This window comes from Pleurodeles waltl, chromosome 3_2 (genome assembly GCF_031143425.1).
Source record: "Pleurodeles waltl isolate 20211129_DDA chromosome 3_2, aPleWal1.hap1.20221129, whole genome shotgun sequence".
Lineage (NCBI taxonomy): Eukaryota > Metazoa > Chordata > Amphibia > Caudata > Salamandridae > Pleurodeles > Pleurodeles waltl.
Genome location: NC_090441.1, coordinates 156,931,628 through 156,949,270, shown reverse-complemented (window position 1 = coordinate 156,949,270; position 17,643 = coordinate 156,931,628). Strand labels below are relative to the sequence as shown.

General features: G+C 43.3%; 1 protein-coding gene across 1 annotated transcript in view; it reads left to right on the top strand.

Annotated features, from left to right (window-relative positions):
• LOC138286616 (peroxisomal trans-2-enoyl-CoA reductase-like) overlaps positions 1-17,643 on the top strand; it is a 168,671-nt gene that overhangs the window by 64,434 nt on the left and 86,594 nt on the right. The window contains exon 4 of the mRNA XM_069227046.1: positions 15,008-15,089. Coding sequence (XP_069083147.1) covers positions 15,008-15,089 — 82 coding nt within the window. The remainder of the gene's footprint in view (positions 1-15,007; positions 15,090-17,643) is intronic.

Below are 17,643 nucleotides of genomic sequence, written 5' to 3'. Positions count from 1 at the left end.
GGGGGCTTGTGCTCCCAGGGCTCCTACACCTTTGGCTTCAACACTCACAGTAAGCCTGATCCAGCCCTCTTCAATGACACTGGGAGGCAGAATCATACACCTTCTGACCAACTGTTCCTTATTGACCTCCCATCTTTGGGTGCTAGAAGCAATAACTGGGTTCAAGATAGAATTTTTCAGGAGCCCTCACCTATCATTTGCCGCACACCCAATCCATTTTTCCCTACTAGATCAATCCTTTATTCAACAAGAGATAGACCAACTCTGATCCAAAGACGTGATCTCTCCTTGTCAGGCAGACCCCTCTGAGTTTTGCAGCACAGTATTGGTGGTGAACACGAAGGGAGATAGCTCATTTGGTGATCAATGTGAAGGAATTTATTCTATATCAGCGTTTGAAAATAGAGGAGATCCACCGCCTTTAGAGCCATTTTCAGAGAAGAATGCCAGAGTGCAGAACTGATTCAGATCACTCCCTTGTGGAGAGCTCAGCCTTGGTTCACCTTGACCTAAAGGATGCCTACCTTTTGATTCCGATATTTCCCCCCTCACTGGAAATGTTTTCAATCATGTGGAACAACCAATATTTTCATTTCAAAGTCCTTCCCTTTTGGTCTATCATCCTCCGCTTGGTGTTTTACCAAGGTCATGCGACCAGTGGTGGAGAACCCTCGTTCCAGGGGAGTACGAATGATAGTCTACCTGGATGACGTTCTCATCATGGCCCAGGATATTCAATCCCACACTCAGCACCTAGCGTGGACTAGTCAGCTTCTTAAGGAACGTAGTTTTCTTATCAATGCGAATAAGTCTGCTCTGATTCCCTCTCATTGTATGGAATTCCTCAGATTCCAGATAGACTCTTCTTCTCTCCTATCTGTTCCGGCCCAGAAATTACACTTAATCCAGAAAAAGATTGTTCCAATCTCTGCAAGGAGAGGATTTCTCTGAGAATTTTAGCCAGGATTGTAGGCCTTCTGGCCTGTTCCATACAGGCAATCTTCCCAGCCCCATACACTAGAGAGCTCTCCAGCGCTTCAAAGATTTACCATCTACATCGAGGTCTTGCATACTCTGAACTCATAGCACTCACTCCTGAGACCTAGAACAAACTCCAGTGGTGGCTAGACCACATGTCTGCCTGGAACTGCAGAGGCATTTTGGTCTCTTGTATGTACATCGAATCGGATGCCAGCAAGTGGGGATGGGGTGCCTGGTGCACTACAATCTCAACTGGTGACCATTGGTCACAAGATGAGGTCCACCTTCACATAAACTGCTTGGAGCTGTAAGTGGGCTCCATTGCAATCAGGACATTGGCTCCTAGGTCCATTGTCGTTTACTACTCCGGATGGACAGCATAGAGCATCCGCTATGTAAACAAGCTTGGAGGGATGAAGTATTCTGGCGGAAATAGCGAACACCTTCTGGCACTACTGTCTCCAGAGCTGCATATCAATTAAGGTAGAGTATCTTCCAGGTCAACTTAGTGCTGTATCCAATTGGAACTCAAGATATCTAGACCCTAGCGAGTGGAGGCTCCATCAGTCAATAGTCCTGGCCCTTCAGTTTCGATGGGGCTAGTGCCACATAGACCTGTTCGCATCACGTCCATCTCATCTACTGACCTATTTTGTTTTTCCCATGGAGGACAAGTCCCTCGGTCTTCCTTCAGCAATGTAAAGGTCCACTTTGTTATACATTCTCTCCATTTCTAATGATTTCAGGAGTGGCCTCTTAAGTCCTATTCCAGAGTGCAGAACTGATTCGGATCATTCCCTTGTGGCAAGCTCAGGGAATGCTGGTTTGTGTCACACCCTTCAGAGCAATCTCAAGTTTATATTCATTTCCTGGGCTGACTTCACTCATAAATGCTACTCCTCTGCCTGGTGAATATGGTTTGGTGGAACCAGGTGGGGGTGGGCATTGGTGTTGGGGGGGTTCGGGGAGCTTAGGTCACTTTCCTATCAACAACTATAGGTCTGCAATATCAGTAGGTCATATTTTAATGGATAGGAAACCGGGTAGGAGAGCATCTTCTGGTTAGTAGGGTTATGAAAGGCATTCTCTTGCCAATCCTCCACTGCCTAAGTATTCCCATTTGTGGGGTGTCATTATCATCCTAAAGTTCCTCTAGAGATGGCCTGCCAATTTGGATTTGTCCAGGAAATAGTTGTTTGCAAAGCTGACTGTACTCCTATGTCTTCGACGTTCATGCCTTAGATATTGTGGGAAGAGTATATTTTCCCGAGGGCCTTCTCGCGAGTTACCTTCTCGATTTCCTTAAGAACAAAGACACTTTCCTGACAAGTGATGTATTCTAGTTTTCCTCTAACTCCTAAGCTATGCATTGTTCATTGTTTGAAGGAATATGAAAATCGTACTAGGGAACTACGTCAATCTAATGGAGGCTAGTTTCGGATCTCTCTCCAGAAACCTTTCCACCCAGTGTCATCGGACCTCTTGGCCCGCTGAGTATACTGGATTCTGGCGGAAGCAGGTATTGATACTTCAGTGTTTGGAGCCCATTCGGTGTGAGGTGCTATGGCTTTGAAATCCTTCAGCTTGGAGTCTCATATAATTAGAGCAGATGATTGGTCTGCAGATTCTACTTACAAGACCTTCTATTATAAACCAATTTTAGATGTAGCTTCCATTGTTCTACAACAGCTTCCATTCTATTAAGGACATGGCGGCGAGGGTTATCCCACCAGTTTATAATTTGTCCGATGATTCTTATACATTGAATTCTGTCCATGACAAAATATTGTATGAACATCATATTTTCCCTCCCAGTAACTAGCCAGGATGTTTTGGAATGACTTGAATCTATCATATCAGGGTATTACGATTATTTTCCTTCTCATTTCCCGATTCTGATCAGAAGAACAGGTAAATGAAGCAAGCTTCATTCTTATCCCAGTTCCATACCCTGTTCCTATCCCAGTCGTGGCCCTGTCGAGTGGAATACTGTCTAAAAGTTCCTGTTGTGCAACAAACAGCGATTGGAGTTGCTCAGCCATGGGCCAAAGAAAGAATATATTGTTTTTGCGCGATGATGTTTATATACTATATTGTGTGCCATGATTGGTGCTACTGTTATTTCACTTGTAAGATTGTGGGGAATGTATTTATTGGTTGCTGTATTTGGAATTTTAATAAACGGCAAAGAACGAGGAGCATAATCCTCGCCACCGTGTCCTTATTAGAAATGAAAATGTTTGATGTGTAAGGTAGAACATCTTTTATAAGTCTCCCATGGTGGCCAGCTGAGAGGGGAAAAAAAGCCCAAAAGTAGCACAGTTATCACTCAAATGTGGCCCAAGTACAGCCTGATGACAAAGTTGTGCAAAAGACTTAATTGTGATTTAGATTTTTTTTTTTTTTTTTTGCAGTTTTATATAGCACTTACAGGCGTTCCACACTTTTGTAACAAATGTTAGCAATATAGTTGTTCATTAGAATAATGCGGGGAGGCAGAAGTCAGAGGCACTGACTTGGTTAATTGAGGGCAGGGAGGAGGATAGAAAAGCAACTAATTGATCATGCTGGGCAGGTGGGGATGGTCAGTGGCTGCCCAAGGGATCGGGGGAGGGGCAACAAACCTGCCATGCAAGAGAGGCTGTGGCAATATAACAGACCATTAAGGGCAGTAGGGAGAGGCAGTGGCAGTACAACATACATGCCAAGAGACCAGATTCAGACAGGAAATGGTTTGAAGCTCAAAAGGGCTTTATTTTGTCTTTCTCCTGCCTAAATTCTCCTCTTTTTCAATGTAAGTCAATGGGGGAAATCAGTTCCCCAGGGTTTTTCTATTTCTTCAAAATCTCCCTCTTATCAAGTTTAAAATGTTGACAAGTATGGTACATTGGATCATGGAGATCCGGAGGAATAGGTTAGGCACATGGACTTGGATAACAGAGGACAGTAGGAAGATGGGCAGGGCCAACAAACTGACCTTACAGGGCATGCGTCTAGGGGTGCAGCAGCACAATACACCACACAGGGCAAGCGGGACAATAGTGCAGCAGAACGGACCACTGAAAGCAGTAGGGAGGGGACTGGGCCATGCACATGAACAAAAGAGCAGAGGTGAAAGAGGCAAGGGCAGCAAGCTGACCATGCCGAACAGACAGGTGCAGCTTAATGGACCATGAAGGGCAGGAGGGCGGGTGCGGGAACATGACAATGGCAGGAGAGTGGGGGATAGGAGCCTGCACATGGAACGCAGAGGGCAGGGCAGGAGCAGCAAGCTGGCCATGGAGGGCAGGTGGGATGGACACTGAGAGCACCACACACCATAGAGGGCAGCCGTGAGACTATAATGACATACACATAGACAACGGAGGAGCAGTGGAAGAAAGTCAGAGGCAGCAAGATGACCACACTGGGCAGGTAGAAGGTGTGTGGCAGCACAGAAGACCTTGCATGGCAGGTGGAGGGTTAATGGTAGCACAGCGACCATAGTGTGCAAGAGGGGAGAGGCATGCACAAAGGACCATGGAAGACAGAAGGGGGAAGGTGGAGGGGCGGTGGAGGAGGGGAGTTATGGTCTGGACACAGGCATGACATGACAAGGCAGAGGAAGGGGCTTCACAAAAGACCATGCAGGGCAGGCAGGAGTAGCAGTTGCAGCACAACACAGTATGGAGGGCAGAATGAAGTGGCAGCAAAATGGACCATGGAGGACAGGAGGGAGGAGATGGGGAATGAAACTCGGACAGGCAGGATGGAGGTGGCAGTGATAGGGGGCAGCCATCAGGTGGAAGGGGCAGTGGCAGCTCAACAGAACACTCAAAGTAGATAGGGGTAGTGGCAAGTCCATAGAACTGGAGCATGGTGGGCAAAAAGGAAGGAGCAGAGGTTAGCACATGGAAGGCAGGGGGAAGGATGGTAGGGGAAGCAAGCAAAGCATAGAGGCTAAGCGTGATGGGGCACAGAATTGGGCAACGGAGGGCAGGAGGAGTGGACAGGGATATCAAGCTAAATGGTGGGCAGTAGCAGCCCATCGGACCATGCAGGGGAGGAGGGAGGGGGCTGGTGTCTGGACTCAGACAGCAAAGGGTAGGAAGGAGGTAGGATGGGTAGCAAGCTACCCGTTCAGGGTAATGGCAGAATAACGGCCACACAGGACTGTAATGAGGGAGTAGAGGCATGGACTTTAGCAATGGATGGCAAGGGAGGATGTGGGGTGGGGGCAGAAGCTGCAATCTTGGAGGGGTGGGGATGAGGGCAGCACAATGCCAGGCCAGTCCCTCCATCCAATCCACCACCTATGTGCATTGTGATGGGCATTTTGTTTAATGTTAAACCCTAGATATTCACTGAAAATCTCAAAGATTACACAAATGTTATGCTTAGGTTCAGATTTTACACGCACAAAAACATAGAAAATCAGCTGTTATAGAGTTATTTCAAGTAACTATAACTTGTGCCCTGAGGTAACTATAACTCACTGTTTTGCTTTCACTAATGACCGAGCCGACAAAAATCTCTGGAATGCACTTAAAGAAGACATTTATTATTCCGCCACGAGGTTCCTAAAAAGGGATTAATAGGTCAAAGGCACGCGTTTAAAAATAGTCACAGCAATTAAAGGAAAATATATCAAAGTGATTCTCAACTGCAATGTACACAGCAAATATATGTGATTATATTATAGCATAAATTCAAAACAAAGGATAAAGTCAAAATTCATCACTGTAGGGTCTGCCAAGGCTCTTCATCTTTCTCATGCCAGCAAGTTGATGACCCCTGTTCAACTGTGAGAAAGAGATTTCCACCCTCACAGGAAAATGTCAGGCATTTGAAGTCCAATCCTGACTGAGGTCTCGGAAATTCCCCTCACTACTGACTAGGGCCACCTTTTATAGCTTAAACAATCACGGAAAAAGCCTTCTGAAAGGCCCTTCCCTCTCAGATGTAAATATTCAAAACATGCTGGCAGAGTTGGAAGAAAAAACGTTGAAAATTGACAAGATTTCAAGGCTCCCTCTTCCAAGGCCAACTTGGCCCCTGCACTGAAGAAAAAAATAAATATATGCGCTTCCTTATCATGCTGTTGTGTTCGTTAAGAGAAAATCCGAAATACACAAGCTTAGTTTACCATGTGGAAAAACACAGCTCATCTGCAATGTCTAATGCCACTATAAAGCCAATAGTCAGCTAAACTGAATACAAAATGTAATGTCTAACGCCACAATAAAGCCAATAGGCAGCTAAACTGAATACAAAATGTAATCTGCAGCTGGTAAACATTGAACAACTAATATGCACAGTGGTAAAACACAGTCAGTGGTCAAACCTACCTATTTTCACTACACTCACGCCCCTGTCATGCACTGCTAATTCCCTCAGATGTTAAATCACCCATGGCATCAATGACATAATTGATAATATCACTAACATCTGCGGTAAAACTTATAGCTGAGAAAGCTATGCCTGGCGAGGGCACGAGTCGTAGTTACCTGAAATGACACTATCTTTAACAGCTGCATTTCTATGGTTTTGTGCATTTAACATCTCAACCTAACTATAATGTCCCTGTAACCTTTGTTTTTCTAGTGTTTTTATATCTATAATTTTATTATCTGTAGCTGCAAACAGCATTAAAGCATTATGGAATGCTATCAATCTGCTAGACTCTCATCTCCCAAGTGTTTGATGTCAGAAACAGATCCACCAGTCTGCTCATTTTTACTTACACCCTTGATGTTATTCAAAGTGTCTTTGAACCCCTCATGTCTCCCTTCTGCACTCTTGCTTTCTCCTCCCTTGTTTTATTCTATTCATGACAATAGTAGGGCAGCCCCTATAACCACTAGAGTAGAAGCATTGAGCGTCGGCTTTCAGGAGCCAATGATATGAAAACAAGCATTTGCAATGCATTAGGTCTTGCATTTGTGAGAGCTAGAGCTAATGGCGGTGTAAATAACAATGTCTTTTACCTATGTGTTTTGGTTTGGAGTGTAGTGAATGTGTGCCAAGTGACACAACAACCCTCCCAGGCCTGTCGCTGCAGAAGAGAGGACACAACAAGGCTGCCATCTTGGGAGTGTTTTTGCCTCATTCCTACAGACTGACTGTGATACCCTAGAGATGCAACCCTTTCTAGTGTGTTTACCTAAAACTTTACTGCACCAAATAAGCCACAAAGATGCACCTTTGTGGCATTTAACCCGGAGAATGAGGGGGCCAACACAGTTGGGAGCGAAGAAACAGGGGCAGGCATATATTTCTGTGTTTTAAACCTTTAAATGAATTGTTCCCCTACATTGGCAATACCAGCCTAACTTCTTAAAAACATTGACTATATGCAGTGAGAATAACAGAAGAGCTTAACTGAACAGGAGGCTTCAAATGTGTGTAGATTGGTCAAAAGAGCTTCAGTGGTAGCCTCCATGATAGGTTCCAGCGGTGTGACATCTGTGATCTTTGGGTCAGTGTTTTAAATGGAAATACGGAAGGGCTGGTACTCTGTATTCATTTAAAGCCCTGCCTTGGGTTAATAGTATGACAGCCCTCTGCTCAGGACTGGACTCTGTAGAACAGATACATGTACCTGAATCTCCTGGGCCTTGATGGTGCCTTTTTGGTGCATGCATTTGTGCACTGGCTGATGGTTTTGAAGTGAGAATTATCTCTGTTGGGGTGGCTACTCAAAATTTGAAGTCTTGGCCTTGCCATCTGGACCACTCAGAGTGGGTTTGTTTTTTCGCCTAGACCGGTGGTGCTCAGTGAGGCTTCTACAGGACTGTTTCATTAGTATTTTTTCGAGAGATGGAAAGGATTCAAATGTATGTTTTTCTTAGGAATCCAAAGTAGTTTCAGAACCATGTCAGAGTTTCTTGATACCCACATAAGATAAAATACCCAAAAACAATTTGTATGGAACTTATTTACACAGTGGTTACCCTGTAAGCCTGGCATGGATACTGCCTTCCCAGCCCTTCAATGTGTATGCATGAGCAAGTAGAATCATGACAGAGGCCCAACACAAGTATTTCCAGCAAGTAGAAAAATCCAGTGTTCAAAATATTTGAATAGAAAGTACTTTAGGGCCATATTAATTATGAAGTGAAAAGTTACCCAGCCTGAAGATGGTATTGAAGCAGCCTTGGCTTTGGAGCCCGAGCCGCAGGTGACTGTTTCTGAATGCAAATACATGCACATTAGACCAAACCTCTGTGTGCAGAAGCAAATGAAGACCGTCTGACCACGCATCACCGGCTTCAGTTTAAATGGCAAGTTAGAATTACAGAAGTTCAACAGCAACATAAATATGCACAGGGAGGAGGAGGCATTGGGCTGCCACCTGGCCTGGAGTCATGGCTCCTCCAGTTATGCTTTTATTTTTTCTCCAGACATAAGGGGCCACATTCACTAAGAAAACCTACAGTCTTACGTTTACTCATACATTAAGGGAGAGATGTTCCATTTGAATTTTTAAATTTTTTAAGAATTCCATAAGTTATCCTGGAAGCCTGCAATGATTACAACTTTTCGGAAAGTACTCACAATTGTAAGCAGCTTCACATACATAACTGCCCATAGAAAACAGTTTCGTATGACTAAGACATTTACCTTTTCTAACTTTTTCCTGCATTTTCAAAAGGGACATTTTTTTTCCTGGTTGAGAAGCCACATCTCCTACAACTCCACATATTTTACGAATGTTTTACCTCATTCTGTTACTGAGAAATGATTTATTCATGTCTGTAACAACAGTAAGTCTCTAAACGTTTTCAGGCTGAGATTGTTTGTGAGTAGTTAACAATTCATACATTTGTCAATGTGCACAAACTCTCTATGGCATCCCCACTGTGGAATGCACACTCCACACCCATAGGAGCAGATTTACTCCAACCTAATGTTATGTAATAGAGGTGTTATATTATGTGTGCGTACATTCAGTTATAAGCTTAAATTCATATTCCACTTTTGTAAATCAAGCCATTTAGACAAGTTGAACCTATACATGCAAATAAGTGTGAATTGGGCAATGAGTTCTGTGGGGCACAGTAGCCGAACTTCCTGCTTCCCGGGAAATCGTTTGACAAGTAAACCTCATGGTGCTGAATTAGGTGCTGGGAAAAGATTTGCATTCAACATATACCTGCAGACCAGGATGTGGACATTCATCCAGCCAGGGTGGCCACTGTCCACTTCACTGGATACCACAGGGGTGGTGCCTTTTGTTATATCACGCCAATACTTGGTCCCCTTTCCGGTTTTGACAGGTTTGGTTGTGTGGCATACCCATAAATGAGAAATCACACAGACCTTTTCCAGCAGGCAAGCAGCTGTGTGTGAAATGTAATATTGATTACAATATTCTGAGACATGGTGAGGTACATTCTGAGCAATCATTTTTAGCTTGTCTGTGCCATTGCAGGTTGGGACAAACCATGCAAGAATTAATTTGGCCCAGCCATTCAATGGACGTTTTGTTGGAACAGCTGGGCCAGGGAGCTGTGAAGTTTTCAGCTCCTCAGGCAAAATAGAACTGTGCCAGTGGTGCAGTCCCCATATAGGATTTTAAGGTAAATTGGCAATAATTCCACCTAACCACATGGTGACTCCGTAAGGCACCTTCCTTACACCACATGGCTTGGTTAGACGATATACTCTCTGAAGGAACCTTGATAAATATAAAGCATACAGCATTAGTGTACTCCTGGTGTGTAGTGTGTAGTCTGAGAACACACAATGAGAATAAGCTAAGACAGTCCTGTCCCCCTCAGGCTGTGACTCTGCTTTGACCTCTCTTAAAGTCAAAGAAGATGTCCAGAATAGTCTGGTCATGTGACAGGAATGTATGTGTTTATTGAAGATGCCGTGAACCGCCGCTCTGAAACAGATCAATATTGTGGTGATGCTGAGAGCGGATGTGTCCAAGTCTGTGAAGCATAAATAGATGATGTGCCATTCACAAATTCTCAGTGCCTCAAGTCATAACTAGGAATCCTGATTTACTTTAGAGAAAATATTAACTCCTGTGTTGGAAACCTAGACTGCATCATGTATATGTGGTGCTATCGTAAAGGTGCATTCCTCTTCATAACCCCATCACTCTATTAATGCAATAACAAAATTATAACGATTATTTATGCAGCCCACATTAAGCATACAGTGTCTCCTCCTGGTGCATGTTAGTAAGAGGAAGGGCCACTGGAATGATGCAGTTCTGTGACTCTGGCATATTCTCAGAGAGGCAGATCCTTTGCAGAGGGCATCTGGTCACTTTTTAGTTGCAGACTCTTGTGGTCATTTGTTTAACCTGTACTAATAAGGAGAAATCTTTGCTCCGACCTCAATAATGTGTGTTAAATGACATGTGCTGGCTCGGCATCATGTGATTCTGGGCAAATCACTTAAACTCCCCCCACTACCAAAAATGAATGTGTTCTTGTATAATCTAACCGGTGCTCATGTAAAGCACTGTAATACTTTTGTATTGAGTTTGCACTAACTGAACTCTATTTGAAGAGGCACAATTTACATCCTTGTTTTTTGCTATCAAGCGTGAGGCCAGGAAGTGCTTGGGTCTGGCGTGATGACTCCTTTTCCACCATTTCGATTACAACGTCTTTTGCCATCTTGTTGCTTAGAACTAACCTATGTGCTTGGTTGGTGACCCTCCGTAGGTTATCAAGAGCACGTGCTATCGGCTAGTGTTAAGCTCTACTCAAGTCAGTTGGCTAATTCACACACTGCAGAGGTCTTGACAGAATGAGAATTTCACAGATTACAATCCTGACATAGCTTTCTCACCTCTTCATCTCTGCAAGGTCGATGCAAATAAATTATATACATTTTGTTAATAATGGCATCTGGTTTGCAGCACTATGAAATGACAGACCCTGATTTACAAAGGGCTAGATAAAAAAATAAGTAAAAAAAAAAAAAAAAAAGTAGTTAATCCCAGACTGCCCCAACATGCACCAGACAAAGAACCATAGGGGAGAGGATGTGGCGTATGGGCCAGAGCTGCTGACTTTGGAGCTGGGAAACACAGTTCGAGTCTTGGAGCTGGCTCAACTGATTCTGGGCCAATCATTTAATCTCCCCTTGATACCAAAAATGAATGTGTTCTTGTTTAATACTAAAAAAGATATGGGGAGTGGTGGTATAATGGGGTGCACCTCCCAAGCGCGAGTATAGTCAATGATAGTTTGTGTTGATGGTTGTTCAAAAGTAGGGTAGAACAGAGTGCTATGCAATGAGGTATGCTCCACTACCCAAAAACATAGTATAGTTTTCAGAGAAACACCATGTATATAATATTCAAAGATACCGCAGCACTCTAAAATAGTTTTTAATCAACAAGTCAACCAGATGAGTTTGGTTGTAGTAGGTTTCTTTTATTTGTAGACATGGACATCATAGTAATAAGATGAGCATCGTTCCGCAATCACAGCCAACCCGTTTTGTCACAACAGGTGACTTTTTCAAGGCTAATTGGGTAAGCTAGTTCTGATTTGGAAAAATACTAATGCGTGTGTCTCTATATGACAAAGTATAACAGAAGGTTGATATGAAGTCAGTCACTTGTTTATGCAACAGGGTACAAGGTAGTCCCTGATGCAAGAGACCATGGTAAGTCTAGAACGTCTTTGCATAGAAAGTACCACAATCCTGCTGGTCTCTGCTTCACTCTGCTTGTTCTTGTGTACTGTAACAGGTGCTCATGTAAAGCCTCTGTATCGAGTTTGCTCTGTATGAAACTGCAAAAAATTATAAATAAAGCCCTTCAATACCTTCTTGTCAAGTTTGCACTACATAAACCTGCAAAAATAAAAAAGACCCTGCAGACATTGTAAAGAAACAGCAAGATGTCCAAAAATAAGTAGAGAAAGGACATATCGCCATGAGTGTGAAGTGCAAGGTCAGAGAAAACAATAGTGGGTCACACTAAGGTACATGGCAGAGCGTGCAATAATCCATGTAACACAGTCAGGTTCCAAGGCGATAACAAAACAGCCTCAAGGCTAGACAAACAACCTCAAGGGATTTTTGGAAGGCTGGCCCAGGAATGAATGAAAGTGAAGGGCGTGAGATGTGCGTGGTTAAAGCCCACGGAATAGATTACAAAATGTTGAGAAGAGCAGAGCTTGCGCGCTGCTATGCTCAACCTAAAAAGGATGTAACCATATGCATTTTGAATGAAGAACAATAAAGGGTTTAAAAAATATGGATTTTGTAAGTTTCAAGGAGTAAAAATCAAACCGAAGGGATGTGCGTTTCCATGGATGTAAACAATGCAAATGTTATAAAAATACCAAGGATATAAACTTTTAAGGGGAAAATATCGGGTGTAAAATCATGAAGGATGTAAATTTCCATGTCATTTCAGGTATGAAAAAAATCACGTAAAATTACACCTATGGTGAGGAAGTATCTCGGACATAAAAATATATCATGAAAAGTATTCTCTAAGGAAGGAAATAATCTGTTCCACTATTCACTATCATGGGCAATGACACAACATTAACGTACTAACATAAAAGCTTTACTGAAACAAGTCATAAAAGAACTGACAAAAGGCTGTTATATTATTTGTCTGCTTGCTGCCAACACAAGAGGTAAATAAAACAGTAGTGTTTACACAGTTCATCCAGACAGCCAAACAGAACGAGTGACACAGATATCCTTGCTTAAGGAAACAAAGGACATAGAAACAAAACTACTCGCTTCCTGCTCACAGTTAACAAAAGCTGTTTTCATAGGGACAACACTTACTCACCCACTCCAAGGAGGGCAATAAACTATGACCTTATTTACTTTTTTAAAAGACTAAACACAGTGCAAGTTGTCAGCTTATAATAACCTTCAAATGTGCAATTGTACTCTGCTCAACAGTGCCATCCAGGGGATAATAAATGTATACGCCCAACAAAAAAAGGAGGAGGGATACATCAAGTCGTGGCAGCTGCCAGGAAGGGGTGGTGGTGGGCAGTAAAAAAAAAAATACTAATAATAAACTTACCTGCCCCTCCATGATCTTCTGCTTCAGCTGCCTCTCGTCTTCTTCCCTCCCCAACCAATTCTGACGCTTCTCTCATGCTGTTACACAGCATGAAAGAAGTGCTGGGATTGGCCTGAGCGTGCAGAAATTCCACTCTGGGAGGGAGTGGGACACTGTGCTTGGTCTCCACCTGGCTGTAAAATGCAGTTGGGTAAGGAGTTTCTAAGTGTGCATGTCAGTTTGGTAGGCCTCTGACGGCTGGCCAAACTGGCATGCACACTTAGAAGCGCACCACTCTTCCTCCTCCACTTGTTGGTGTGGAGTAGGCTGGCCCCGCCCTACCCTACGAAGGCAGAAAAATAAAGGGGTTGTAAAAGTATTTTATTATCCCTTTATTTTTCTGCTTTCAGCAGCAATGCGAAGCTCCGCCACCATAGTGGAGGAGCCGCCCCTGGATGCATTAAACTGCTAGAGGCCTATGGGGTAGCAATGAAAAAAAATAAACAAGCATTTGGTAAAGCCAATAGGTTGCACCTATGAGAGCTATATTGGCAATGTGGTGTAGCCATGCTGTACAGCAGGGCAGATACTTTGCAGTGTGGCTAAAACTAATTCTGAAAAGTGCTATAACTCAGCCAGTGCTAATGCTTTATTTTTTTCATGTGTATTAGCGCTGGGTGCAGCAGTCTTAAGGGAGGACTTATTGGCTTTGCCAAAGCTTGTTAAGTCTTGGCACACCATCCTTGTTATTCTGAGCATATCAGATAATCTCCCCATGCTTGAAAAATAAATGACATTTGTAAAAAAAAAAAAAAAAAAATCATATCACGTAAAGAAAGCAGTTGTGCCCGTGTCCATGTCTTAGTGAGAATACATTTGGAAGCAGATAACATATGTTGTCACAATAAACATTTATTTCAAAACAGAAAAAGGCCACTTTGATGTGCTTGTGGCATAGCTAAAAATGGCAAGAGATTCAATAAGGGCATCCAGAAAGAAGAGAAAATAAAAGTAGTGCCTCAATCACAGCCCGATCAGCGGAAGGATGGCAATCACACTGAAGCAATCACTACTTTGTCCATGCTCTAGCTGAAAGAAGAGAAAGTGAGGCCAGCATGCTGTGGCCAATTAGAAGGCAGCAAATAAGAGTGACAATGAAGCCAGCGATTGCTAAGCAGTGGGCAGGCGGCAAGCCCCTTGTTGTATACACTATTCACAAAAGTGAGTGCATGCAGCACCCTCGCTGTCGCAGGCGAGCCAATCCACTTCTTTGTCATTTGCGGTAACTTCAATAGTAAAACGGGCAAATAGCGAAATCACTCCCAAGTTGACATTTGACACCTCGCAGTGCCATAACTTCAATAAAAAACAGAAAGAATGCATGAATTCTTCCTGCACCACAGAAGGGGCTATCAACATGAAGTGACTGGCAAATCCCTACTTGTATGGCATGTGGAGCTTCAATGAATTACATCCTGTTTAGTGTGGAAGATTGCTACAAGTACGAAAACAGCGGGCTAAATCGGAGACTGGAGAGCAACAACGCAGCTCTCCATTTGGATGTTAAGGTTACTACCCAAGTGGAAAGGACTGGCAGTATTTACCTAATCAAGTACAGTTGCTTTGCTTGTTGGATGGCCAAGTGGGAACTGGGAATACTTTTTACTGAGCATGTGAAAATGGTAATCCCTTATTTACTAGTGTAATACCCTTGTAAAGTTGTCTTTAACCCCTCTGTCTTCTGGGTTGTTTGCCCCATGTGGGCATTTGTGCCTTTTCAACAATTTGACTTCTGGGGCTGGAGAAAGGAGATTTGGGTTGGGGGGAGCATTTTGCATTCTCCACTGCCACCTTTGTTTCTTCCAGGGCGTCGCTTTGATAGCATCAGATTTTTCCTTAATTCATTCATCTGATCTCCTAGCTATCTCTCTTCTCAACCAAAGCACCTTTTGTTCCCTCTTCTTCCTATTTAAGATTAGAAAAATGTGTACTGCTTTCTTGACAGGGAAAACTGACGTAACTTTGTAAATCTTTTTACAGTGTACAATGCTTGGATGAAGGACCATGGAGGGGCAATTGTTAACATTGTAGCTGATATGTGGAAAGGATTTCCAGCCATGTCGTAAGATTTTTATTTTTTCACTTTTTCCTAGCAACAAAATAAGTGTTTTTGCACTTCCTTTGCATTATCAATGTTTATTCCTATTTAATCTATATCTAAGTACTGTTTTCATTTATGAATATTGGCTTTGGTGGAGAAAATCCACTCCCCCCCTCCCCTTCAAGTCATTAAGTTTGAATGTGAAGCTGATGTACAGAATTAGAGTAACTATCCTGAAAAGTTGTATAATGTTTCCAAGAGTGGTCCAAGCCCTACAGGCTGTGTGCTCCGTGGTACCTTCTGGTTAATGTTAACTTTTATATAAGCCTATTTCTTGAGCTGGACTCCATTTAATGAACTGCTGATAATCCCAGAAGGGAGGAAGTGTCCTCAGAAAAGGAATGAATCTACAGATCCATTGCAGCACCAAAAGTGCAAAGTTAGACTCCCCTTTCTTTTAACCCATTTTACAAGCTTATACTATCCCCACACCATGGAATATCAGACCTGATACTCAACGCCCCTACTCCCCGACAAAGTATTGCTATCAGATCTCCATCACTAGTAAATCCTTTGTTTTGTATTTTTGTCCCCTAGCACCATGGGCGGACACTTGCAACGCAGGCCTTAGCCCTTCACAGACATATGTATATGGTAAACTGGATTCTCCCTCTCCCTGGCCGTTTCAGTACTAGTTGTACTTCTACTAGCGGTCCTGTGCGTACTTTGACAACGGTTCATATAGTAATATGTAGAACTGATGGTGGGACCAGTGCTTCTGGTCTGATTGGTTCTTCTTAAGTGTTACCACTTAAACAACTCGTCTCACCAGGCAGTAGGTCCATGAGCCCTGAGGCAGCCCATTGGAGGCTGTGCAGGGATTTACTAATGCTGCTTCTACCCGTGGTGCTAGTCACCAAAAAGTATGTATGCCTTTTTAAACTAATAAAAATGTATTTTCTTTTTTTACTTTCACTATCTTAACTGTTTCTTGCTATCTGTGTAATGATGACAAAGACCATCAGGCAAGTAAGGTTTAGTGAAAATAGTCTAGGTGGGAGGAGCCTCATTCATCAACTGAAACAGCTGTCATTCCCAAGTGCCACCTTTAGAATCATCTCACAACCTTTGGAGGGGAAGGTGCCAAAGAGACCTGTGGCAGGGGTGATGCAGTGAACAATGTTACAACAACAAATAACGTCTACCCCCACCCTTAAAACATACGTTACAGGATATTAAGTTAGGATGTAGGTTACAATTAAATATATTAAAATATCCGAAGAACCTTCCATGAGGGAGGGCTAACTCTAGCAGATAGTTTGAACCATGATCAGAGGAATTCTCCACGTGAACCTCACTAGAAGAGGAAAGAACATCTAAAGCGCAATCACTCACACCGCTCATACTAAAGGCAGGACCCACCTTTTTTTAACTATTTTTATTAGCAGGCATGTCTCATAATCAACATTACAGTATAAATACCACATCAAATTGTTGGTCTGCACTTTTTCCATGAAGCCCCCTATTAATGAGAACAACTTAAACATCCTTTATGCACCGTTTCGTCCACCTCCCTCCCCTCCCTTGCCCCACGAGTCAGGTTGAGTAGGCTTGGAATGTGTTGTATCAGGAGGCCCTCTATGGTTAAAGTTTTGTAGGTGGAGTGGTGCATCCCGTTGTCCATATTGGATCGGTGCTATTGCAGAGGGGGCAGTAGGGCGGAATCAATCCAGTGACGGATCAGGGGTGGTTTGGGTCAGTTCTTTCAAACCGTCCACTAGAGTCCCCCAAGCCCTTGCCATCTTTAGAGGTCTCAACCCCTGCTCTTGACCTCTCCAAAGAGAGAATCTCTTTCACAGGTCGCCCATTTCTCCAGTTCCCTGTACTACTTATTTACGTTTGGGCCATATGGATTTTTCCTGTTCATGGTAATTTCCCTTTTAGCCAGAATGTAAGCCAGGTCCTGGAATCTGCTGGTGACCTTCGCTTTTGAGGAGTGCGGGAACCATCCCAGCAAACAGTGGCCCAACGTGCAAAGCACTTCTTTATCTATAATGTCTGCCACCTTCTTAGTCGCCTCTTCCCAGTATGTACCCAGCTGTGGGCAAGTCCAGAATATGTGTTTGAATTCTGCCCATAACGTTCCACATCTTGGGCACTCTGCCTCGTCATATTAAAGTGTTGATTGATGTGCCCTGGAGTCAAGTTTGTTGTATGCAAATAAAGAAGTTTACCAATTTGAATCTAGCATTCCTCGAGACCTTGGGGGTTCTTTCCAATATAATTTCCCAAGATTTTCTGGTATGTGGGCTCCCAAATCCTCTTCCCATTTAAGCCTCAGTGACTCTGGTGCGGGGGTGACATCTGTCCTTATTGTATTATATACATTTGTAACTGCTTTAAACATGCCCGATGAGACTGAAACATGCTGGCCTCTGCCTTGGGTTCAGCCAAACCCTGCCCTCCAATGGTGGTCCCAACTGTAGACATTCCGGCTGTTATCCAGAAATGTAACCGTTCCCAGTTACCCCTATGTGGCAAAGTGCGTAGAAATACTAAAGGAAAATCCGGAGAA